Here is a 25,072-nt window from a genome sequence, read left to right on the forward strand (position 1 = left end):
CGTCAGTGGCTGCAGGGGCCCGGCTCTGTGCCCCTGCCCCTGGTGAGCCCCGCACCTTCCCCTCCAGCCTCAGGAGGTATTTCCCCGCTGGGAGTTCCAACCAGTTGCAGCCGACGATGTCTGTGTCCACCATGAACCTGGACAGGGGATGAAGAGCAGGAGGCAGAAGCTGACTAGCGGGGTGGGGGCGGGGGCGGAAGCAGGGGTGGAGGTTGGAGAGGCTAGGCAGGGGCCGTACCGGATCTCAAAGTCCACATTGGTCTCGTAGGGCGCGAAGCTGGGGGTGCCCAGGCCCGGCACACGGATGCCCTGCTCCAGGAGGCGGCGGGCGGGGGCCAGGAGGCGCGGCAGCGCCAGGGTGATGCGCAGAAACGGGGAGGGGCCGTGCCCATGGTACCCGAACATGCCTGCGGACAGACGAGGCTGGGACCGGCCCAGAGGGAGCCCTGCCTGCTGGACCCGGGGGCGGGGCACTCACTCTCCCGGGAGCACAGCTCCACAGATAGCACGGCCGGCCCCGCGAGCTCCTTCCCTCCGCGCTGGTCCCTGCTGATGGCGGCGTTCAGCTCCCGCTGCAGGTCGCCCAGGTGCTCGCGCCCAAAACCTGGGGGGGTGGGGAGGGCTGGTCAGAAGTGCAGGGGGACTCCGGAGGGCTGGGGCGGGGGTCTTGTGGGTCAGGGCCACTCACCAGGGGGCGCCGGGGTGTAGAAGTAGGGAGCAAAGCCGTGGATGTGGCAGCAGACGGACACGCCCTCATCAGTGACTCCGAAGGCACGGAGGACAGGGACGGAGCCGGGGGGTGGCGGGGCTGCTCCAGGCAGGGGCTGCGCCAGGCCTGGGGGTGGAGGGTTCACAGGATGAGGCAGAGGCTACCCCTCCGTATTCCTCAAAGGTTTGCCTCCCCAGGCCTCTCCTTTGCTGGGAACACAGCCCCCTGGTTCCCGCAGCACCGGGTGCCTCTGCCCACACTGGCCTTCCACGCTGTCCACTCGGCTTTGAGCGCCTCCCCACTGGTCTCCTTTTCATCTTGGTCTACCTCCTATAGCTAGAAGGAGCCCCCTGCCCTCTTTTTGCAAAAAATATTTTCTTTTGAAAAGTAAAGCTGAGGGGCGCCTGGGTGGCTCAGTCATTTTGAGTGCCCAACTTCGGCTCACACCATGATCTCATGGTTGGTGAGTTTGAGCCCTGTGTTGGGCTTTGAGCTTCTTGGGATTCTCTTGCTCTCTCTTTCTGCCCCTCTCCCGCTCACGTGCGCGCGCACTCTCTCTCAAAAATAAGTATTTAAAAACAAAAGTAAAATCGACGTTGTGTGTGCAGTTAGGAGCTTTAACACATATTTTATACAGATTCACGTAACCACTATCAAAATCAGGGTACAAAACCGCTCCATCACTCCAAACAGCTCCTGCGAGATGCATTTTTGGAACCACACCCGCTGGCACTGATGGTCCACTCTCCGTCATTCTAATTTTGTCTTTCTTTCAACTCAAAAAAAAAAAAAAACTTATTTATTTATCTTGAGACAGAGAGCGCTTGCAAGCATGAGCAGGGGAGGGGCAGGAGGAGAGAGAAAATCCCAAACCGGCTCCACATCATCAGTGTAGATGTGGGGCTCGGTCCCTCAAACCGTGAGGCCATGACCTTAGCCAAAATCAAGAGTCAGAAGCTTAACCAGCTGAGCCACCCAGGTGCCCTTAATTTTGTTTTTTTTTTCAGTCTATCCGTATAAACGGAATCACAGTCTCCTGGCTCTCATTCCTTCAGGGGAAATATCTGGAATTGCCTGATCCGATGGAAAAAGCAGATTTAACTCTTGTATCTTAATAAAGCTGGGGGCGGGGAAGAGTAGGTTGAACTCTAGGAAACTTCCAGAGTGTTTCCCACAGGGGCAGCAACACACAGCGTTCCCACCAGCGGGGCACAAGCAAGCTTTCCGGTGGCTCTGCATCCTTATCGATGATCGTTCGTGTCGCTGGGCTTTCTTTCAGCTCTCCTAATAGGTTGTCAGGTCTCAGTGTGGCTGTCATTTACGTTTCCCTGACAGCCAGTGACACTGAGCTTATTCCCCCCTGCGTATCCTCCAGTGAATTGTCTACCCGGGTGTTTGGTCCACTTTGGGACTGGACTGTCTTCTCGCTGTCGAGATCTGAATGCTTCTTATATTTTTGCAGCGCGAGTTCTTGCTCAGATCCGGGGAACGCAATGTTTCCTCCCCGCCTGTAACTCGTCCCTTCCCTCTCTTACCGGGGAGCCTTCTAACCTGTGAGTTGGGGTTGGGTCTCTCCAAAGACTTTTCCAGCCTGCTCAGAATGGAACCCCGAAGTCCTTGCCTTGGCGGGCAGGATCTCATGTGCCACCCCTCCCCCCTCCCCTCGCTCCTTGTTCCTACCACACTGATCTCGCTGTTCCTCAAACGTTCCAGACCTGCTGCCTGCTCAGGACCCTCTGCCCAGAACCCCTCTTTCCCAGACAGCCCCGTGGCTCCTTGTTGCCTCCTCAGAGAGGCTTTCCCAGACCTCCAAGATGCACAGTCTGGCACCCCTACCCTCCTTTATGTTCCGCCATAACCCTCATGGCCACCTGAGGCTCCATTTCCTTTTTTATTCTGCCTATCCTTCTAGAAGGTGAGCCTCTGAGAGCAGGGACCTGGTCTGACAGGAATAGGGCCTGGCTCAATACAGATGCTTGGCTGTTCCTGATGGACACTGGATGGACGGACAGATGTCGAACTGCACGCCTCCCTCCTCGGCAAGGAGGCGGCTCTTACCTTCAGGCCTCAGTTGGAAGACAGTCCCCACCTCCGGGAAGCCCCGCTGGACACCTGCACCGCCACTTTCCCTCTTGCTGCCCCTTCGGGCACCCACAGCCCTGTCCCTCCCTCCCCTAGCCCTGGCCACCTGGACGGGGACTGTCCGTGTCCATCTCTTCTCTCAAAGCCAGAGGTGCTGATCCGGCCCAGCCTGCACCCCAGGAGCCCTGGGCCCCTCCTCCCACCCACCAGGCCTGACCACCAAGCTCACCCACGTAATGGTCGATCTCCAACTGCTGGAAGATGAGGGGCTCCGTCTGGGGATCCAGGGAGGGCGGGGAGGGGCGAAGCCAGCGGGCATCTATGGCCGTTGGGGAGAACTGCCCTGGGTGGGGGGAGGGAGGCAGGCTACATGGAATGGTGGTCCTCCCCCAGAAATAAGTAACGGGCCCGCCCAACCCAGCCCATGATCTCTCAGGTGGCCCCTCATGTGCAGAGAAAGTCAGGTGGAGGCGGGGCTCTGGGTCTGGCTGGAAACTCGGGAGAGGTCATGGGGTCAAGGGTGAAGGTCAGAATTGGAGCTGCAGACAACAAAGGCGGCAGTCATACTGGTGTGAGGTCAGAGGCCGGCACTTCACGGAGCTCAAAGTGGGCCAGAAGTCAGAGGTTACAGGTGAGCCTCGTGGCCGACACGGTTCACAGGCAAGAGGGGGAGGGGGGGCAGGGGGTTCCCGCCGTGGGTCTCACCGTCCGCGGCTCCCTCCAGGGCTGGCTGCAGCAACTCCTCCTCCTGTTCCTGCAGCCTACGCTCTGCCTCCATCTCCTCCATCAGCGCCAGGTCCTCCTCGAACTGGGATGGCTGAGACGGCTCATCCTCATCCCAGAGGCCCCCACGGGCCCGCTTGGGGGGCACCCCAGGGCCCGGGCCCGGCCGCCGCTTGCCATCCATCCTGTGGGGCAAGTCAAGGCTCGGAGAAGGTTCCTGTCTTCCTCCTGAACCCCCCGTGTACCAACCGTGACTGTGAGCCTTTTTTCCATTCTCCAGAGTGCCTCAAGAGTAACACGACTCTCTACCCGCAGGCTCACGGGGTGGTGGCACATTCCGTGTGTCAAATACTCTCAGTTACTATGATTACAGCCCACTCCCCACCTCGGTGTAACCCTCTCCTCACATGCTCAAACCCTCCACATCCTTTCTGCTGTCTGCTTGCCCCTGGCCAACCCCTTGTCACCCGGTCTGCAGGGCCTCCACACTCACACTCACACACCTGGTCCTTAGCACATCCCTTCCTTTCATAAACCTCTCTCTCTGATGTCCACACCCGCCTGTCACCCTGCCTGCCCAGGCCTTCATTCGACAAGCGGCCGGGAAGCACCTCTTCAGGCCAGTCACAAACCTGATCTGGTCCCTTCCCAGCTCAAAACACTTCAGAGGTTTCCCTCCCCCTTAAAAACAAAACAGAAACGGAGCCCTTTTAATTTTGAAATAAGTTCAAATTTCCACACCTGCACACCCTTCACCCAGATTCCCCAAGTGTCAACTTGACGCCACATTTGCTTCATTACCTCCTCCATACGTAACACGGTAATATGCACACATCATCACATGATTTACTTTTTCTGAGTCAGTTGAGTGAGCTGTGCGTCAGGTAGATATGTTAGTTAGATATTATGCCCCTCGACCCCTGTGTACTTTACAATGTGTTGCTGAAGGGCAAAGACATTCTCTCTTTTTCTTAGCAGGCTCCATGCCCCAAGTGGGGCTTGAACCCACAACCCTGGGATCAAAAGTCACACACCGTACTGACTGAACCAGCCAGGCGTCCCAAAGACATTCTCTATACCCAGCAAGGTGCAGTGATCAAATCCAGGACATTTAACAATCCAATCACAACATAAAGAGTCCATTTTCCAGTTTCTCTAACAATCCCCCCAAATGCCCTTTATAGTATTCCCCTTGTAATCTAGGATCTAATGTAGTAAACACAAACAATAAACCAAATAGAGGCTGCAATATTCATGTTTATAGGGTTTTTTTAAATAAACTTGATGTTTTAAAAAAAATGTTTACTATTTATTGTTGAGAGTGCGCACGCACGAGAGAGAGAGAGAGAGAGAGAGAGAGAAAGAGTGTGTGTGTGTGTGTGTGTGAGCAGGGAAGGGACAGAGAGAGAGGGAGACACAGAATCTGAAGCAGGCTCCAGGCTCCGAGCTGTCAGCACAGAGCCCGATGTGGGGCTCAAACTCACGGACCGCGAGAACATGACCTGAGCCGAAGTCAGACGCTTAACCAACTGAGCCACCCAGGCGCCCCATTTATATGTTTTCTTAATTGCAACATATAAAAAATCATTTTGGAGCGTATCTTGACAAGATATATTGATACAAAATTACACATCCTCTAGTAGGTTCGACAGAAGATTGTATTCAAGTTAAGCCTCTTTAGGTTGGCAACTTCACTATGGTTCGGTAAGAGGATATTCTAAGAAAATACACACTCAGGGTGCCTGGGTGGCTCAGTCAGTTAAGCATCCGACTCTTGGTTTCGGCTCAGGTCATAATCTCAAGGTTTCGTGATTTTGAGCCCCACATCAGGCTCTGTGCTGGCAGGTGGGAGTCTGGTTGGGATTCTCTCTCTCTCTCTCTCTCTCTCTCTCTCTCTCTCTCTGCCCCTCCCCCACTTGCACGGTCTAGCTCTCTCAAAATAAATAAATAAATAAATAAAAACTTAAAATACGCACTCAACTATTAAGGGTAAATAACCATGATGTATGCAAGCTATTAAAAAAATTTGTTTTAGGGGCGCCTGGGTGGCGCAGTCGGTTAAGCGTCCGACTTCAGCCAGGTCACGATCTCGCGGTCCGGGAGTTCGAGCCCCGCGTCTGGCTCTGGGCTGATGGCTCAGAGCCTGGAGCCTGTTTCCGATTCTGTGTCTCCCTCTCTCTCTGCCCCTACCCCGTTCATGCTCTGTCTCTCTCTGTCCCAAAAATAAATAAACATTGAAAAAAAAAAAATTTGTTTTAGGTGGCATATGTGTGTAGAGACAGGAGAAAAAGAAAGCTTATGTACATACAAATCATAAAACAAGTAAGGGAAAATGTTAAAACGTGGATCTGGGTAAAGGGTATATGCTCTTTGTATTATTCTTTGGATCTTCCCATCAGTTTAAGATTAAAAAAAAGAAAGAAGTTTTTTAAAAGTTTATGTCTCCCAGCATCCAGGCCTAGACAGAGTATAGGAACCTAAGGAACCCCAGACCCAGTTGGGAGGGAGGGCAGGAAGGGCACAGGTCAAGTGTTCAAGTGAACACCTCTGGATCCCGTAACCCCACCCAAACCCCAGATCCAGTCTCCCCTTCGTCCTTTTGCAGCTGACCCCTTGCCTCTGAGCTGCTGCAGGCCACCCAGTTGGAGACTACATTTCCCAGCATGCACTGCTAGGGATGGTCACTTTACTGAGTTATCTCATGGAAGGAATGACTCGGACAGCCTTAAAAGGAAGCTTGCTTCTAGCCTCCTCTCCCTTCTCTATGGCTAGAGCATGGATACAGTGGGGGTGAACCAACCTTGACCACAGGGTCAAGGACAACACCCCAGGGAACGCAGAGCTACAAGATGGAAGGAACCCAGTCCCCTTGACAAGCTTCTGGGGCAGAAATGCCTACTTGAGGGCAGTTATGTGGAGAAATACACTTGTATCTTGCCCAGGCCACCGTGCCGTGGGGTCTCTGTTCCAGCAGCTTAGCCTGGACCTTAACAAATAGAGCACAGAAAAATCCTGAACTGACCGGGGATGTGTTGTTGGCAAATGTTCAGGATGGTATACGATGGAATATGTCTCAGCATCAGACAGGAGGCAGCTACTGAGTGACACAATGGATGGATGAACCTCAAAAATATGCTGCACAGAAGCAGCCAGATGCATAGGGGCGCCTGGGCGGCTCAGGTGGTTAAGTGTCCGACTTCAGCTCAGGTCATGATCTCACTGCTCGTGAGTTCGAGCCCCACGTCGGGCTCTGTGCGGACAGCTGGGAGCCTAGAGCCTGCTTCAGATTCTGTGTCTCCCTCTCTCTCTGCCCCTCCCCTGCTCGCACTCTCTCTCTCTCTCAAAAATAAACAAACATTAAAAAAAAATTTTTTTTTAAATAAAGAAGCCAGACACACAAGTATGCATTGCAGGAATGGGGAGTGACTGCTAAGGGGTATGGGGTCTTCCTTTTGGGGGGGATGAAAATGTTCTGGAAGTAGACAGAGGTGGTAGATGTACAATATTGTGAACGTACTAAATGCCACTGAACTCTACACTTTAAAATGGTTAATTTCACCTCAACTGAAAATGAGAGAGAGTATATATGGTGTGGTGCCATTTACACAAAGTTTTTTTTTTTAACTTGTTTTTTAAAATGTTTATTTTTGAGAGGGAGAGTGCGTGTACAGGTGCACGTGGGGGAGGGGCAGAGAGAGAGGGAGACAGAATCCCAAGCAGCCTCCACGCTGTCAGTGCAGAGCCCAATGTGGGACTTGAACCCACAAACCGTGAGATCATGACCTGAGCTGAAATCCAGAGTGGGATGCTTAACTGACTGAGCCACATAGGCACCCCTACACAGTTCTAGAATAGATTAATCTATGGTGCTAGAAATTAGGCTAGTGGTTGCTTACCAGGAGGGAGAGGCTGACTGAGAAGGGGCATGAGGGAATTTTCTGGGCTGACAAAAATGTACCTTACCCACAACTGTCCACTTGAGAACCTGTGCATTTCACTATATGTAAATTCCACCTCCATTAAAACATAAAAGTTGGAAGGCCCCATTTCCCCACCTAGGGGCTTGTGCTATAGATATACTATCACATATGAGAAACTGCATTTACGAGGTTATTTCCGGCAGCATTGTTTGCAATGGCAAAAGACTGGAAACCACCTAAATGTCCTCCCCCGGGGGACTGTTTAAATAAATTATATGAACACTGTTCCATGGAATATTATGCAGCTGTATAAAGGAATGAGGAAGCTCTCTATGCATTCATGTGGAGGGCTCTCAAAGACCCATTGTTAGAGAAACCAACGTGCAGAACGGTGTACTTAGATTGCTATCTTTTTGTATTAGGAAAAAAAATGTCTAAAAAAAGTTTGCCCTGATTCTTTGCACTAGGAAACAATCAAGCCAAAGTAAGGACTGGCCTGCAAAAATTACCTGTCTGGAATCTTCAAAAATGTCAATGGCATGGAAGGGTGGGGGCTGGAAAGCCAGGAAACTTTTAAATTGAAGGAGAGACTGCACAGTCCTGGCAACTAAATGTAACATGACCCCAGATCAGATCTTAGATTAAAAAATAAAAAACAGAGGCACTTGGGTGGCTCAGTCAGTTGAACATCTGACTTCGGCTCAGGTCATGATCTCACAGTCTGTGAGTTCGAGTGGAGTCTCATTGGTGTCAGAGTGGAGCCTGCTTCAGATCCTCTGTTCCGCTCTTTCTGCCCCTTTCCCATCGTGCGCACATGCGCATGCAAGTGCTCTCCCTAATGAATAAAAACACACTAAAAAAAAAAAAAAATAGCAGGGCCACCTAGGTGGCTCAGTTGGTTAAACATCTGACTCTTTATCTCAGCTCAGGTCTTGATCTCGGGATTGTGAGTTCAAGCCTCACACTGGGCTCTGTGCTAGGCATGAAGCCTACTTAAAATACATATATATATATATCTCTAAAAATAGCTATGCACAGGCGCCTGGGTGGCTCAGTCGGCAAAGTGTCCGACTTCAGCTCAGGTCATGGTCTAACAGTTCGTGAGTTAGAGCCCTGTGTCGGGCTCTGTGCTGACATTTCAGAGCCTGGCGCCTGCTTCGGATTCCAGGTCTCTCTCTCTCTGCCCCTCCCCTGCTCACGCTGTCTCTCTCTCTCTCTCAAAAATAATAAAAAACATAAAAAAATTAATTAGAAAGAAAATAGCTACGCAGAATGTTACCAGGAAACTGGACAAACTGAATAAGGATTGTCTATGAGGTAAATGGTCTGCGGGTTAAATGGTCTGATTATGATTAAACCGCAGTTCTGTAGGATGTCACTGTTCTGCTAGAGTTTTTGGAGGTCAGGTACCATGATGACTATAACTTACAAATAGTTCAGCCAAAAAAGAAAACATGGGGCACCTGGGAGGCTCAGTTGGTTTAGCGTCCGACTTGATTTCGACTCAGGTCATGAGATTGAGCCCCTCATCAGGCTCCACAGTGAGCATCAAGCCTGCTTGGGATTCTCTCTCTCCCTCTCAAAATAAATAAATAAACTTAAAATAAATAGATAGATAGATAGATAGATAGATAGATAGATAGAAAGAAAGAAAGAAAGAAAGAAAGAAAAAAGTGTATGTGCATCCCGATAAAGCAAATGATGCAGCACGTTAACAGCTGGTGAGTCCAGGCAAAGGGTACACAGGGCTTTGTTGTATCTGTCATGCAACTTTTTTTTAATTTTCATGTTTATTTATTTTTGAGAAAGAGCATGGTGGGGGAAGGGGGAAAGAGAGAGAGAGGGAGACAGAATTGGAAGCAGGTTCCAGGCTCAGAGCTGTCAGCACAGAACCTGAGGGCGGGGCTCGAACCCACGAGCAGCAAAATCATGACCTGAGCTGAAGTCGGACGTCCAACCGACTGAGTCCCCCAGGGCCCCTGTCATGCACCTTCTATGCAGCCTTGCAATTTTTCAGAACAAAAGTTAGAGGGGTGTCTTTTCAGAACAAAAGTTGGTGGAGCATGCGACTCTTGATCTCAAGGTTGTGAGTTCAAGCCCCATATTGGGTGTGGAGATTACTTACCAAAAAAAAAAAAAAAAAGTTGGGGGAAAATATGTAAAATTTAAAAAATAACATTTTTACAAGGTGTGTGGGAGAATATGTAAAAGCATGTTTGTTTTTAATGCATAATTCTGGAAAGATAGATAATAAACTGGTAACACTGGCTTCCCAGGAAGGGGGGGGGGGGTAGGGACAAGATGGGACAGCTTTATGCTTATTTATTTTACTTATTTACTTAATTTTTTAATGTTTATTTTTCAGAGAGAGAGAGAGAGAGAGAGACAGAGTGTGAGTGGGGGAGGGGCAGGGAGAGAGAGGAGACACAGAACATGAAGCAGACTCTAGGCTCTGAGCTGTCAGCACAGAGCCTGACGTGGGGCTTGAACCCACGAACCGTGAGATCACGACCCGAGCCAAAGTCGGACACTTAACCAAGTCACCCAGGAGCTCCACGTTTTACTTATTTATTTTGAGAGAGAGCATGAGCAGGGGAGGGGCAGAGAGAGAGGGAGAGAGAGAATCCCAAACAGGCTCCGTGCCTTCAGCACGGAGCCCAACTCGGGGCTAAAACTCACAAACCACGAGATCATGACCTGAGCAGAAATCAAGAGTCAGACGCTTAACTGACCGACCAACCCAGCCATTCCGGGACAGTTTTATTGAGATAGAATTCACACACCTTGTGACCCACACATTTCAAGTGTATAGTTTGATGGCTGTTAGTATATTCATAGCTGTGTGACCATCACCACAGTCAACTTTAGAGCCTTTTCATCACCCCAAAACGAATCCCCACACCCCTTTGGCCATCGCCCCTCAACTCAGCCCACCCCCACCCCACTTTCCCAACTAACCAACTTTGTCTGTCTCTGGATTTGCCTATTCTGGGCCTTTCCTATTCACGGACCCTTCCAATCTGTGTCCCTCGGTGTCTGGCTTCTTTCACTGAGGAGAGTGTTTCCCGGGTTCACTGGCATGCAGAAGGTGTCAGCCCTTCATTCCCTCTTACGCCCAAATATTGCCTCACTGTGTGGCTGCGTCACGTTGTGTTGATCCGTTCGTCGCTCGGTGCACACTGGCGGCGTCTGCACCTTTGGCCTATCGTGGATAGCGCTGCTGGGACCGGGCACACACACACTTTGAACAGGGACGGAGACCCTGTTCGGCCTCTCCTTTTGTGCCTACGAGTGGCTTATCCCACAGGAAGGAAAAAGCCTGGAGGCCTTTGCTCCAGCCGTACAGGCGGCCAGAGAGACGCAGTTCGGACCTGCGGGGGGAGGCCTGGGTGGGGCAGAGGGGCAGTGGCCAGCCCTGGCCTGGCAGAGGGAGGCGGGAGGGGGGCAGTCTGGCTCCCCAGGTCAGCGGGCTGTGGCCAGGAGGGTGCGGTGGGAGGGAAGGGGACTCCGGGAGCAAAATCGACGTTCCTATGCTAGTTCCCCATCATAGGCAAGGAAGGATTAGGAGGAAAGAGGCCCCAGTGTGTCCTGGCACAGGACAGGAGCTGGGGAAACACGGGGCCCTCTCCTTTTCTCGACCCTTCACTGGCAAACAGACAACGCTGAGTGCCCGCTGGTTTCTGTGACACTCCCTCCTTCAGGGTTCTCGTCCCATCTCTATCTGACGGCTTTCACTGCCACCTCTATGCCGATGATCACGTCTGCCCTTCCTGTCTCCAGCCCAGACCGCCCCCCAGGCCCCAGCCTGCCCAACCCAGCTGCTCACTGAGCATGTGTCTCTTCAGGCATCTCACACTCCCAAAGCCGGGCCCCTCGCCTTCCCCTGCCCCGACCTGCTCCTTGCATCCCACAGCCTCCCCCAGTTCGGGAAGAGGCAACTCCCACCAGGCCAACCACCTCGGAGTCACCCCAGCTTCTCCCTTCCCCTTAGAACACACCTGTCAGTCCCATAGGCTCTACTGCCACTGGACCGAGTCTCAGCACTTCCCAGCCCCCGCTGGGCTCCCAGCCTTGCCCCTCTGGTTCTCAGAGGTTGTTGGCAGCATTCTTTTGTGCACTGCTTTGTGTCTGTCTCCCCCTGCTGGAACCTGAGCCCAGCGCCGGCAGGGATCTGGTCTGTCCTGTCACTGAAGCATTTGAGGGTGCACAGCAGGTGCTGGAGAACGATGTGTTGAACGAATGAGGAGCCCTCAGTGTACTCTTCGCACAGTAACCAGAGAGATCCCCTACGAATATGCCAGGTCATCCCATCCCTCCTCCCCTCGGAACTGGCCCCTGGGTCCCATCTCATGCAGAGCTAAAGCAAAGTCCTCCGGCTAGCCCACAGACCCTGCGCAATCACCCCCCTTCCCTTTTAGACACTATCTCCTGCCCTCTCCCCCTTGTGCACTTGGCTCCAGCCACTTGTCTCCTCTCTCTTCCCTGAACGTGCCAGGCTTGGTCCTACCTCAGGACCTTTGCACAAGCTGTTCCCACTGCCTTACTCTTCCCCGGATGTCCCCATGGCTTCCTCCTTCCCCTCCTTTATGTTTTTGCTCAAATGTCACCTTCTCAGCGAGGCCTGTTTATTTTTTTTTAACTTTAATTTATTAAAAAAGTATTTTTAAGATTTATTTTGAGAGACAGAGACAGCATGTGAGCACAGAGAGAGAGAGAGAGAGAGAGAGAGAGAGAATCTCAAGGAGGCTCTGCGCTGCCAGTGCAGAGCGCGACACGGGGCTCAAACTCACAAAACTGTGTGATCAAGACCTGAGCCAAAATCCAGAGTCAGACGCTTAACCGACTAAGCCACTCAGGTGCCCCCTGACCCCTGTTTTTGGGGGGCTCACATCCTGAAGCAGTTCTGGGTTGGGCGCACCTGTACAGTAAGGGAAGTAAGACCAGCTGCCTGGGGTGCCCCGGGGGGCCGCCGACTCTCCTGGAAGAGCTGAACTGGAGCTGGGTCTCTGCAAACAGAGGAGTCAGGTGGCTGAGAAAAGCAGGGGGGCAGTCTCACCCAGCACACACTTCCCAAAGCCCATGCCGGGCAATGCTGAGGACGCAGAGAAGCAGCAGACCTCAAGGGGTTCCCGTCTGGCGGGGGAGTCAGACACAGGCCCAGATGGTCCCTGGCCTGCGACAAGGGTAGTGAGAGTCAGGGAGACCCAGAGGAGGGATGAGGCCAAAGCACGAAAAGCAGGTCGTTTTTTGGGGAGGGGGCAGACCGAACAGGTACTTTTGCAATTATTTAACCTTTCCCTCGCTAGGTGCGTGAGCCAGGGTACAGGGGCGAGCCAGCAGAGGAATCCATCCCCAGTCTGTCTCCTTCGCTGGGTAGAGAGTTCACCCCCGTACCTCGCCAGACACCCCTGGAGGCTGGCAGTCTGCAGTGCTGGCTCAGAATGCGGCTCTGGGATGAGCCTCTGAACCCTCCAAGCTAGCTGTGCCACCCTGGGGAGACAGCTTCACCTCTCTGGGCCTTGGTTCTAGTCATTGCGTCGGAGGGTAACAGCACCTGCCTCAGGAGATTCTGTGAAGATTCTGTGAGTTCCTTCCGTCTTCACCCTCTGTCCTAGGCACTCTTCAGGGCGCATGAGACAGAGCAGGAGACAAGACAGAATCCCTGCTCTCACAGAGTTTTCATTCGGCATTGTGGGGACGGACAGTAAGATAAATCGGGGCGCCTGGGTGGCTCCGTCGGTTGAGCATCTGACTTCAGCTCAGGTCATGATCTCGTGGTTCATGAGTTCGAGCCCCACGCTGGGCTCTGTGCTGATGTGCCGACAGCTCCGAGCCTGGAGCCTGCTTTGGATTCTGTGTCTCCCTCTCTCTCTCTGCCCCTCCCCCACTCGTGCTCTGTCTCTCTCTCTCAAAAATAAATAAACATTAAAAAAAAAATTTTTTTTTGAACAGGCCTCACTGGGGGCCCAGCTGGCTCAGTCGGTGGAGCATGTGACTTTTTATCTCGGGGTTGTGAGTTTCAGCCCCCACATTGGGTACCGAGATTACTTAAAAATAAAAATCTTAAAATTAAAAAAAAAAAAAAAAAAAAGCCTCAGATCATGATCTTGTGGTTGGTGAGTTTAAGCCCTGCGTTGGTCTCTGTACTGACAGCGCAAAGCTTGCTTGACGTTCTCTTTCCCTCTCTTAAAATAAATTTAAAAACTTAAAACAAAAAACAGGGGTCAGGGTCTCACTCAAGTTAGGGTCCCAGCATCACTCACGCGGTGTCCAGAACGCAGGTCACTTCAAGGTGCGGCAGTCTAGACTCCTCTCGAGTGCCACCGACCCAAGTATTTCCCGAGTCCCTGGAGCTTCTCTCGCTTCCCAAAGACTAGTGCTGCCTCATTTTGGCTCCGAGCACTCTGGATTGAGAACTCCTGTCCTCTCCCCAACCAAACTGAATTATGACTGGCTTCCCAGTGCCCAGGAAAGTGCCTGTTCTTGAGAGCAGCTGAGTGAAAGGGACCGAAGAGAGAAGAAAAAGCATCGCAGGAGAAGGAACAGCGTGGCAAAGGCCTTCGGTGGGAAAGGAGCGTCTCTGCGGGACAGGAGGCCTGGGTGGTGAAGTGCAGCCAGGGCTGGGGGTAGACAGGTAACCTGGCCTGGGTGGGGCTATAAAGCTGAGAAGGTGACATCATCAACCTGCCTCTCTCTAAACCCTGCCCACTCACTGCCACCTCAGACTGGCACCCCGAATCCGTTCTGCCTCCACCTTCTCTCTCCATCCAGCCAAACCACATACCCCAGCCGCCTGAGTTCTTCCTTACACCCCCGCGTCCTGCTGGCTCAAACCCCGAAGACAACCTGAGGCTGACAGCACTGTGGTCTGAGCCAATGTCCCCACTTGTCTCCTAACTGGTCTTCCTCCTTGCATTCCTGTTCCCACTACAATCCCATCTTCAATCAGCACCCAGGGACTTTTTCAAAACGCAGGGTGGGTCATGTTGCTCTGACGCTCAAAACCTCCCATGGCTCCCTGTGGAACCTGGAATAGGAGCCAAATTCCTTCCCACCTCAGGGCCTTTGCACCTGATGGTCCCCCTGTCCAAATCTTTCTTTGCATGGCTGACTTCTCTGTCAAACGTCACTTCCCCAGAGAGAGGATTTTTGTTTATTCCAGCTAAAGAAACAGGCCACCCTGTTTTACTTCATTTCGGATAAGGTATCAAACCCTGAAAGCGTTGCTTTATCATTATTACTTATCACTTGTCTACTGTCTGTCTTCTCCTGAGCCAACGACTTTCTCTGACTTGTTCGGGCTGTAGCCTCTGCTTCTAGAACAGTGCCTGGCACGGAGTATTCATTAAAGCATATCAGCATGCCACCACGTGCACCAATTCAGTCTTCCACTGCGTCCGGGATCCCGTCGCCCCAAAGAACCTCCAGGGTACATCTCCCAGCTCACCCCAGGGGCCAGGCGCTCAGCACAAGAGCCCCCCGCATCCCGAGGGGCCCCCCCAGCCCCAATCATCTTCCTGCGCGCCCCCGCGCACACGCCCAGAACCACTGGCCCTCGCCCCTCTACCGCGCGCCCTCCCGCCTCCACGCTCCCCTTCGCAACCCTTCTCTCAGGCCTACATGCCCGACTCCTCCACCTTCCTTCTCTGCCAGGTCGAGTCCCTTCAAGCCCCCTTCTCCCCTCACTCACCCGCTTCAAACAGCGTTTCCCGCCACAGCCTACGTCGCTGTGACCCCTGACTCCGGCGCGCGCAGGCTCAGAGCCGCCGCGCGCCGCCCTGGGCCACGCCCCTCCCGCCCAAGTAGGGCGAGACCACGCCCCGACAAGCCTTCGAGCCACGCCCCTCCTTTCAACTGGGACTAGGCCACGCCCCGTCCGTCCAATTTAGGATGTTGCCTCTTCCCACTTTCCATATATTCTCGCCAAACCCCGCCCCGCCTTGAGAGAGGGGCCTGCTCCTAAGCCACGCCCCCTCCGACGGCAGCTCGGCAGATTCCGGCTCTCGTTGCGCGCGGCGGCGCGGCGGCGCGGCCGGCCCCGCTGTCCTCCCGGCCCCGCCTCCCCGCCTCCCCGCCCGCGGGGGCATCGCGCGTATCCTCGGCTCGCGGGCCTGCTTTCTGCGGAAGGCCAAGGCGAGAGGACAACTTGCGCACAGCCCCTCTTTCCGCTGGCGGAAGACCTGACGTCTGCCCTCCCCGTGTAGGGGAGGTCCGGTCAGCTCTGTCTCATGCCTCGGTTTCCCTACCTGTAAACTAGACTTAGCGCAGGGCGGGCACACCTGGGGGCGCCGGGCACACTGCTTGCAACAGGACCTCTCGTAACTAGTCACTTCCCCAGTCACCTTACCCCCAGCTGCTCGAAAGAAAAACCACACCTTTCAGTACCCAGCCCATCCCTCCAAGCAACACCCCCTTCACTCTTGGCCAGGACGGTCCACCCAGCTCACTTCTGAGACCCCTTGGGAGCCTGGCACAGGGAAGGAGGGACTAAGAGATGTCCACAGCCCGTCCTTACTCTGAAATCACCAGACTCTCCCACCTCCCAGACCTGGCATGCGCCCTCCCCTCAATTTGGGGGCCCAGCCCCCTTGTCATGGTTTAGGTTCCCCCCTGGGACATGATATCCTGTGTGAGGACTTGCCTGCCTTCTACTTCTGGGCTCCCATGCTGCCACGCGCTGCCTGCATTAAAGCCCCTATTCCCTTCCATGCTAGCTGGCCCCATCCATCCCCCCTTTGCCAGCCCTGACTGGTAGCCACCTCCCAGGAGGGGCTTTATCTTGTTCTCTGGTGTCTCCTGTGCCTAAAATTGTGTTTGCCACATAGTAAGTGCCCCCCCCCCCCACGTTACGTGAATATCATCTGCATCCCCAGAACGGCCAGCACACTGCCCAGTGGCTTCAGGAAACATTTGTGGACTGAGAGCCTGACCCTTCATCCACTTAAGTGTGCTTTGTCCTTCGGCAGTCTCCAACTCACCTAGTACAGGAAGACGACCCCAAGGCCGTCAGCCTCTCCTGGACACCCCACTTCCTCCCCCACCCCCGCACTCAGTCACATCACCCTGAACCTTCCACCAGCCTAGCAACACAAGGTTCAGGTGGCTGATCCCATCCCCCATCACTCTGGCTCAGGGCAGGTTTCTATTCATACTTTATTTTCCTGTTTTTGTCTTTTTTTAGTTTTTATTAAATAAAAGGAACAGAGGGAGGGGGCCTGCGGTTTCTCAGGCTGTCAGGGAGAGCCACGGGCCCCCCACTCCCTCCGTTCAAGGTGCACTGCGCAGTGAGCTTGAGGTGTAAGCTGGGTGGGGAGGGCAGCCGGTAGTGCTAGGAGGGTCAGAGGTTGGGATCTAGGACCCACCCAGCCCTCCCAGGAAGACTCAGTGGGCAGGGAGGGAGCCTCCTGGACCCTAATGGGGGCTCACCCGAGGGCTGAGGGCTGGTGGGGCCAGGGCTTGTGCTATAAGCCACAAGATGGGACCCCAGGCCCGGCTCCTTCCCACTCCAGGAGGAGGAAGGGGCGACAACGTCCATGCGTTGGAGGGTACAGGGCTGTGGGGCAGGGCAGCCAGGCCCCTCACTCGTGGACATCCCAGATCTCAGACAGCAGAGGCGGCAGTTTCTTGTCTTGGAGCCGCAGGGCAAAGACCTGCTCTGAGTGCACAGAGCTCAGCGTGCGCAGGCTCACAAGCTTCATCAGCATCCGGGGGAAGCGTAGCTGGTCCTGCGGGGAGGTGGGGGGGGGGGCGGGCAGGAGGGAGGTGGGCTCTGGTCAGCCCAGCCTGACCACCGGTGTAGGCAGGGGCCGGGCAGAGCGTGGGGAGCCCCGCCCCTATGCCTGCACTGGGCCTGGCTCCTTGGTCACGGGACAGAGGCCTGAGGACAGACTTGGCCAAGAGGACACCGGCCAGGGCTCAGGGCGCTGCCAGAGGAGCCGGGCAGTGGGGGCAGCAGACAGGGCCCAGCTCTGATGAGGAAGCAAGACCTCAGCCCGTGGCGGACCCCACGTGGGGCCTGGACCGCCTGTCCCCGCCAGGGCCCTGGGAGGGGTGGGCTCCTGTACCTGCGGCCTTTTGATGCGCGTATAGGAGAGCAGGGCCTCCACGTACGGCTGCTGTAGGGCCTCCACGCGGCTCGGCTCCTGCACGTTGGGCCGGTCAGCGGAGAAGATGTTGATGGCGATGAGGAGGGCGTACTCTGCGTCGTCCAGGCCCAGCCGCCGCATGGCTCGGGAGAACTCGAAGATGGGGTTGATGAACTCCACCTGCAGGCCTGGGGGGGCGGGAGGCGGGGCCGGATGAGCTCCCCCAGCCCCGAACCGGCCCCAGCCCGGGTCCCTGACACTGCTATCAGCGGGGCGAGGGACACGGCAGCAATGCTAGCCTTCTGGTCATTTCTGTTCAGCTGTGTCCCCATCCGAGTGGCTGGCACGGGGGAAGTGCGCCCTAACCCCTGCCTGAATAAAGGGACGAGTAATGAATGTGAACATTTATTCAGTAGTTCCTGCGACCTCATCACTACCTTCACCTCCTTCCCGACCTCCCCGGTTCTCTCCTAACGAAAAAGAAAGATTTTTAAACCTAGGTCACACTGCGTCACCCCTGTGGTGGCTTCCAATGTTCACGGAGTAAGGCCTGAACTCATCCCCAGGAGTAGTTCATTCATTTGTTTTTCAGACTCTGTTGAGCACCTACTGTGTGGCAGGCCCCGGGGCCGAGCTGTTTAAAGACACAGCCTCCCCTCCTGCGGAACTTGCACTTGGGGGTTGAGGGAACACAACAGACAAACGTGTAACTAAACCATCCGGTCTGTGAGCTGGATCAAAGTAACACAAGGAAAGGTAATCGGGGCATCGAAAATCAAATCAACATCTTAGACAAGGTGGCCGGTGTGTAGGGTGATGCTGTAGGAAGGCCACACGGTAGGGTGACCTTTGAGAAACCACCAGGAGGGGAGGGGATGAGTCACGGGGACGTTTTGAGTGTTCCAGGTGGGCACCACCTGTCTGTTTTTCCCAGGACTGGGCAGCTTTCTGGGCCTTGAGGCTTCCAAATGTTGACACCACAGAGGTCCCATGCAAACCAGGAGGAGGTGGTCGCCCATGTTGGCTGAGCAACTGCAAAAGCCTGAGGCGGGAGCATGTTTGGTGGGTTCAAGTAAGAGGGAGGAGACCAGTGTGGCTGGAGGAGGGTGAACATAGGGAGCTGGGGGTGGAGAGGCCCCTCGGAGCCTGTGAAAAATGGCAAGGACTCTGGCTTTTCTCCCAGTGAGACGGGAGCCATGCAGGGGTAGCGAGCAAGAGGAGGGACGTGAGCTAACTATGAATACGACCCTTCCAACCGCTGTACGAACAGACACACTTGGGAGAACCCAGTGAGGGGCCCCGACAGTGTTCCAGGGAGAGGCACTGGAGGACAATGGCAGAGGATGGGGGGAAGCGGTAGGACCCCAACCTCCTCTCCAGCCTCATCTCCCTGTGTTCCAGATGCCTGGACCTCCTTGTAGTTCCCTAACACCATCCAGCTCTTCCCCCACCTCAGGGCCTTTGTATGTGCTGAGCCCACTGCCAGAAACATTCTCCCCGCTCAGTGCTCCCCTGCCACACTCATATTCAAAGGGGACTGGGAGGGCCAGCGGCTAGAGGAAAGGAAGAATATGGGGTTAGGAAAATACAGAGGTGCCCCGGGAAGAGATGGTGGGGGAGAGTTGGACTCACAGAGTGAAGCCCGAGCCTGAGGGAGAACAAGGCTTTTATGGTACATGGGGTTCCCTGGTGGGCATTGTTACCCCCCAATTTCCTTTTCCTAGGCAATACATCTCACCCCTCAGGCCTCGGTTCATATGCACTTCCTCCAGAAGCCCACTGCCTAGGTCACATCCCCAGGTAAGTGCTCTTGGACGGCAGGGACCTACCGCGTACAGTTGCGTAGGTTGCGTACTTCACAATGAACTGAGATCCGGCCTCCCTCCAGTGACACCAGGTTTGGGAAGGAGGGAGTGTCTTTTCTTAATTCCTATCAAAATGCCCCGTTGTGAGAGCACACACCCCTCTGTCTCATCCCGCAATGCATCCCAGCGGACAGACTCAGCACTCAATAAATACATTTTCATCTCATTTTGAGGCTGGCTCACTCCACTTTGGAGGTAAAAAAATAGAGGCTCAGACAAGAGCGAGATGGCCTGAGGTCTGCCACCAGTAGAGGCCCGGCAGGGGCACTGGCCCTGCACCCTCCCAGCCCTCTCCCCAGGGGCAACGGCCCTGCACCCCGCCCCCCCCCCAGCCCTCTCCCCACCACACCTGCGCGGTGGAAGTCATCCTTGCTGTAGGTGAAGTCTTTCAGGAAAGTGATGCACTCTGTCTCATGGTTGTAGCGTCTGGCTGTCTCTAGCAGCATGATCTGTGGGCAGCAGGGAGAGGAGGCGGCAGGGGCGCCACGAGTCCCTGTGACCTGGCAGCCACTGGTCTCTCCTCTCTTGGCCCGTGGGGGGACCTAATCTTGCCAGAATCACCTCTCACCCCTCTGCCCCCAAGCACGTTCCCTCAGTCACCCCGGCCTGCAGTCAGCATGCCCGACACTCCAAGCTCTCCCTCCTCCAGGTTCAACGCCCACAGCGCCCTCCTCCCAGGATACTCTCCCCAGGTGGTTGCAGGGCATGGGGACAGGCATGTTTTGTTCACTGCGACCTATCCAGGACTTGGAATGGAGCCTGGGGTCCACTAGTAACTCAATACTTATTTGTTACTGTTGCTTTGGTTTAAATGTCAACTCTTCTGAATGGCCTTTTCAGCACATTCTTTAGAGTGCGTCCTCCCAGCCAATCCTCAATTTTTCTCAGCCTCAACCCGTTTCCTCTCTCTCCTTGGCTCATGGGAGGCTCTGACTCTCTGTTTAGTATTTCAATGTCCCCCTGTAGGATATCGTCCCCACGAGGGCAACCACCAGAGGGGTCTCGCTCATCCCTATTCCCCCAACATCTGTCCTGAGGCTTATCCCTGGGGTTCCCTGTGGGCAGGAATGAAGGGCCATGTTGAGGATGGGAAGGCTGCCCGTTACCTCAATGGTAGATGCCTTCAGGAGGGCAATCTGGTCCTCGCGGCCCAGCTGCAGGAAGCCAGGCACCTGTTTGGCAAAATCCACAATCTCCTGGACTGAGATGATGGCTAACTCCGTGAAGTGGGCGAAACGCTGCTGGCGTGCATCACGGGACTGGGGGTCCGCGCCCAGGGGCCAGGGCTAGGGCCAAGGGGGGTCAAGGTTATTCACAGATTCCTCCAATGAGCCCGAGGCCTAGGGGACATCTTGAGGCAAGAATGCGCCCTAGGAGACCCTCCTCTCCAAGGCCCCGCCCTCTGGAGCCTTGTTCCCTCCCCATGCCCTGGGCTGCAGCCCTGATGGCTTTCCCCCAACTGGCCTCATCACCCTTCAAGGCTGCGGGAGGGGCAGTACCGTGACTTTGGGCTGGTCGGAGAAGGAGCGTTTGTTGCACTGCAGCTGAGCCGCCACCAACTGCTGGATCATTAGTTCCTGAGCGGCTGTTAACTGGACACCCTCGCCTTCCCCGGAGCCCTGGCCACCTCCGTCAGACCCTCCAGGGGAAGCCCCAGGCCCAGAGGCTGAGCTGCTGCCGCCCGATGGCCCCACAGGTGACTGTTGCTGCTGCTGCTGCTGCTGCTTCCGAATCTTCTTCTTTCGGATCTGTTCTTCGGATAGGACGCCTATTTGGGACACAGAGGCCTCAGCGGCGGCCCCGGGGCTGGGCACGGGCCAGGCGAGCACGGCGCCCTCCCCAGCACTCACACTGCTCTCTCATCCCGGCCTCCTTGCATTTGCGCAGCCGGCACTGCTGGCACTTGCGCCGCATGAAGGCGTCCATCTGGCAGGTCCCGCCGCCCCGGCAGGCGTAGCGCCTGGCCCCGCCTCGGACCACGCTGCGCCGGAAGAAGCCCTTGCAGCCTTCGCAGCTGAGCACGTTGTAGTGGAAGCCGGAGGCCTTGTCCCCGCACACGCGGCACAGCTCATGGCCCAGCATCTTTGGAGCCGGGCCCTTCTTTCGCTTGCGCTCCGGTTCCTCTGCCGGGTCTGGGACGACTGGGGTGGGCGGAGAGAAGCCATGAGAGAGAGCCCCCAAAAGAAACAGCAGCCAGAGGGCCATCCCCACGACACAGAAGACACAAAGAGCCAGTGTATAGGGGGTGACCAGGGAGACGGCAATTCAGAAGGAAAGATGTGTGAACCCCAAGGAACAAATAACAACAAAAGGTGTCAAGCAGGAAAAAAACACACTCACAGGCAAAGTGAAGGAAAAAAAGAATAAGAAGTGTCAAGAAGAAGCGGAAGAAAAAAAATCAAGAAACTGGGGCCTCCCATTCTGATTTTTTATCTTTCTCCCTTCCTAGATCTCCCCTCAAGGCGCCCCATATCCATCCCGAGCCCCTGTCCCTGGACCCCATCTCACCCTCGCTGCAGGCTGAACGGGCCCAGTCATCGCCTGGGACATCAGGGTCTGGACCCACAGGCCACAGTTCAGGACCCTCCTCCTTTATAGCTGGTGAAGAAGAGGGTGCGCTGGGTTGAGGCGGGCCATTTCCTGGGAGAGGGAAGCACAGTGAGTTTCTCCTGCCAAGTGTGCAATGGGAGAGGGACTGGGCTGGAAAAGGGGTCGCTCACCAGGCAAGGGGGTGTCCAGGGAACTGGTGGTGGGAGTGGACATGGTGGAGTCACGGAGCAACCTGCAGAATATAGGGGGACTGAGAACCTTGTCGGGCCAGGTAGGGTCAGGTTAGGCCAGCCCCAGGTCTCCAAGGATGCACCGCTTTCTTCCATCTCTCCAGACTCCTCCTTTACTGCACACAGACCCCACCCCAGGCCCCTGCCAGCCTGTAAAACCTCTCCTCCGATTCTGACAGACCCCACCCACGATTGCTCCAGATCTTCCGGCTGGGTCTCAAGCCCTGCCCTCATCTAGACCCCGCCCCTCATGTAGGCTCCACCCACTCCGGATCCTGCCCACTCCCTCTTCAGGTACTGCCCTTTCTGCTTCAATCGTGCTCCGCCCTAACTTCCCCCTTCCCACCAAGTTCACCCTGCCTCCTCTTACTCCCCACCTCTGCTGAAGAAGCACCCCCAGCTCCCATTCTGACCCCACCTCCTCCCCATCTTTTCCTTCTAGGTCCCGCCCAACCCTTGTAGCTTGCACCCTCACTCTATCCACAATGCCCCGCCCCGCCACTTTGCCCCGCCCCATCGGTACCCCTCCCTCCAGGTCCGGCCCCATCCCCTCCCATCCTGCCCCGCCTCCACCTCCTCCCATCACGCTCCGCCCCCATACCTCGCTCCAGGTCCCGCCCCTCTCCGAACACCAGTGGGGGGCGGGGCTCATGGCTGCGCGCGAGGGTCCCGTGGGCCGCCTCTCGCGGGGGTCTCTTACTCCCGTTGCCCTGGAAACAGCCGGAGACAGCGCGAGCTACGGAAGTGGGGGGGGGGGGAAGGAGAGAAAGGGGCTGAGCGGGGGCAGCGCGGAGAACGCCGGGAAGCCCCGGGCCCGGGACGCCTCCCGCATCTTCCCATACTCTAGTGCACCTGCCTCGGTCCCCTTGCTCTGCTTCTCTTCCTCCTCCTCTGTAGCCCCTGGCACGCCGCCGCTTCTCGGATCCCCTCAAAAGTAACTTCGCCACTTCTTCCGGCAACCCCGCCGTGCGTCACTTTAGGAAAGGGGCGGGTAGTCTGGAGTGACGGACTTCCGGTCCGCCTAGGACTAGCCAAATCGGCTGCCCCGCACGGAAGTCGTACGGTCACCGGAAGTTTACCCTCCGGGGTAGCTCCGCTGGGGCCAGACAGAAGAGTTCCGGACCAGCTCGATCAAACGCAGGGCCGGCGAGGGGGGCGTGGTCAGTCCCAAACCTTCCGGCCCCCACGGGGCGACTTTAAGTCATCCCGGTGCCCCTCGGTGTTTGCGGCCAAGGATTGGCTCGGCATAAATTTCCCCGCCTATAGCTCCTTTTCGCACACGGCCGATTTGAAGCATGTTTGTCATTTTTTGGTTATTAAACAAGTTTTCTGATTTTAGAGGCGCGCTGCTTATTGGTTTTAAATAAATTTAATTACAAACCTAGATCCAGGAAAAATATGTTTAAAAAATAAACTTGTTGATAGGAATTAAAAAAAAAAAAAAAAAGGCATAGCCTTCTCATACCAAGAAGAGAAAAATAACAGCTTTTAAAGAAAACTCACAGTAATTGAATAGGTAGAAGGAATCGTTCCAAAGTCTTCCCTCGATAATCTGATCTATATTGATCATACATCCATTTTCAGGAAACTGGAATGTATGAACCATGCTCTTTTACACTTTGTTTTGTCCATTCCCACATGATCTTGAAGCTGTGGAATTTGAGTATGTTACCAATAAAAGGTGTGATTACATGGACATGGGGTTCCAGGGAAAGGGCTGAACTATTTATTGTCTCTCACTTCCTGGCTGTGTGATGTTGAGCCAAGCTATTTATCCTCCCCATTGCTCAGTTTCCTCTTCTAAACTGGGACCAACTAGGGGCACCTGAGTGGCTCATTTGGTTAAGCGCCCAACTTTGGCTCAGGTCATGATCTCATGGTTGGTGAGTTGGAGCCCCTGGTCTAGCTCTGTGCTGACAGCTCAGAGCCAGGAGCCTGGGTCAGATTCTGTGTCTCCCTCTCTCTCTGCCCCTACCCCGTTCTTGCTCTTTCTCTCAAAAATAAATAAGCATTAAAAGAATTTTAAACTGAGACCAACAAGAGTTCATTGGATTCTCATTATGATTAAATCAGGTAAAAAGCATGAACCGGGCCAGGTTCAAACAAGGATCCTAGTATGCCAGAACTATGTTTTTTCTTTCTTTATTTTTTTAAGTTTATTTTGAGAGAGAGAGAAAGAGTGAGGGGGCGGGGGGGGGGGGTGGAGAGAGAGAATCCCTAGCAGAACCTGACGCAGGGCTTGAACTCACAATGAGACCATGGCCTGAGCCGAAGTTGGACACTTAACCAACTGAGCCAACCAGATGCCCCTTCACTGTGGTTTTAATTTGTACTTCCCTGATGGCTAGTTCTATTTCTTTTTATCACAGGTAATTTGTAACGTGTAATTCTTTTACTATTCTGAAATGAAATCCAAAAACAATATAGCTGAACTGTGTCCCCAGCAACAAAATATCATTTACCTCACCAACTGCAACACAAAAGATGTATAAATGGAAGCTAATTTGTTTTTAAAAAAATTTTTTTTAATGTTTATTATTTTTGAGAGAGAGAGAGACAGACAGAAAGCAAGCAGGGAAGGGGCAGAGAGAGAGGGAGACACAGAATCCGAAGCAGGCTCCAAGCTCTGAGCTGTCAGCACAGAGTCTGATGCGGGGCTCGAACTCACAGACCACAAGATCATGACCTGAGCTGTAGTTGGACGCCCAACTGACTAAGCCACCCAGGCACTCCTGGAAGCTAATTTGTAATAAAGCGATACCTACTTCAACATAGGTGCACAAGAGACACAATATGGCAGTCAGATCTTACTTCAAAAGACAGAATTATTGAAAATTTAAAAGCAACAGAGCAGTCTAGCAGAGGAGGGCTGGATCATCAGCTCAAATGCCTCAGGCAACATTGCCGT

General features: G+C 54.5%; 2 protein-coding genes across 4 annotated transcripts in view; both read right to left on the minus strand.

Annotated features, from left to right (window-relative positions):
* The window catches only part of POLD1 (DNA polymerase delta 1, catalytic subunit), a 37,529-nt gene extending 22,280 nt beyond the window's left edge, over window positions 1-15,249 (minus strand). For both annotated transcript variants that reach the window (XM_045441748.1, XM_045441746.1), the window contains exons 1-7: window positions 15,125-15,249; window positions 3,497-3,699; window positions 3,021-3,134; window positions 689-835; window positions 479-604; window positions 239-407; window positions 56-137 (exon numbers count right to left, since the gene is read on the minus strand). In XM_045441748.1, the coding sequence (XP_045297704.1) occupies window positions 56-137; window positions 239-407; window positions 479-604; window positions 689-835; window positions 3,021-3,134; window positions 3,497-3,698 (840 nt within the window). In that variant the 5' untranslated portion in view covers window position 3,699; window positions 15,125-15,249. The remainder of the gene's footprint in view (window positions 1-55; window positions 138-238; window positions 408-478; window positions 605-688; window positions 836-3,020; window positions 3,135-3,496; window positions 3,700-15,124) is intronic.
* Window positions 15,250-16,569: 1,320 nt separating this feature from the next.
* Window positions 16,570-23,476, minus strand: NR1H2 (nuclear receptor subfamily 1 group H member 2). Of its 2 annotated transcripts, none has more exons than XM_045441751.1 (10): window positions 23,021-23,476; window positions 22,766-22,900; window positions 22,105-22,166; window positions 21,893-22,024; window positions 21,235-21,525; window positions 20,884-21,152; window positions 20,491-20,670; window positions 19,734-19,833; window positions 17,499-17,707; window positions 16,570-17,159 (listed from the first exon to the last, which is right to left on the minus strand). In XM_045441751.1, the coding sequence occupies exons 3-10, from the start codon at window positions 22,145-22,147 to the stop codon at window positions 17,013-17,015; spliced, it is 1,371 nt and encodes a 456-aa protein (XP_045297707.1). In that variant the 5' UTR covers window positions 22,148-22,166; window positions 22,766-22,900; window positions 23,021-23,476; the 3' UTR covers window positions 16,570-17,012. The 2 variants fall into 2 exon arrangements, with proteins under 2 accessions (XP_045297707.1, XP_045297708.1); XM_045441752.1 differs by having other exon boundaries at window positions 23,017-23,476.
* Between the last annotated feature and the right edge of the window lie 1,596 nt (window positions 23,477-25,072).

This window comes from Leopardus geoffroyi, chromosome E2 (assembly GCF_018350155.1).
Source record: "Leopardus geoffroyi isolate Oge1 chromosome E2, O.geoffroyi_Oge1_pat1.0, whole genome shotgun sequence".
Lineage (NCBI taxonomy): Eukaryota > Metazoa > Chordata > Mammalia > Carnivora > Felidae > Leopardus > Leopardus geoffroyi.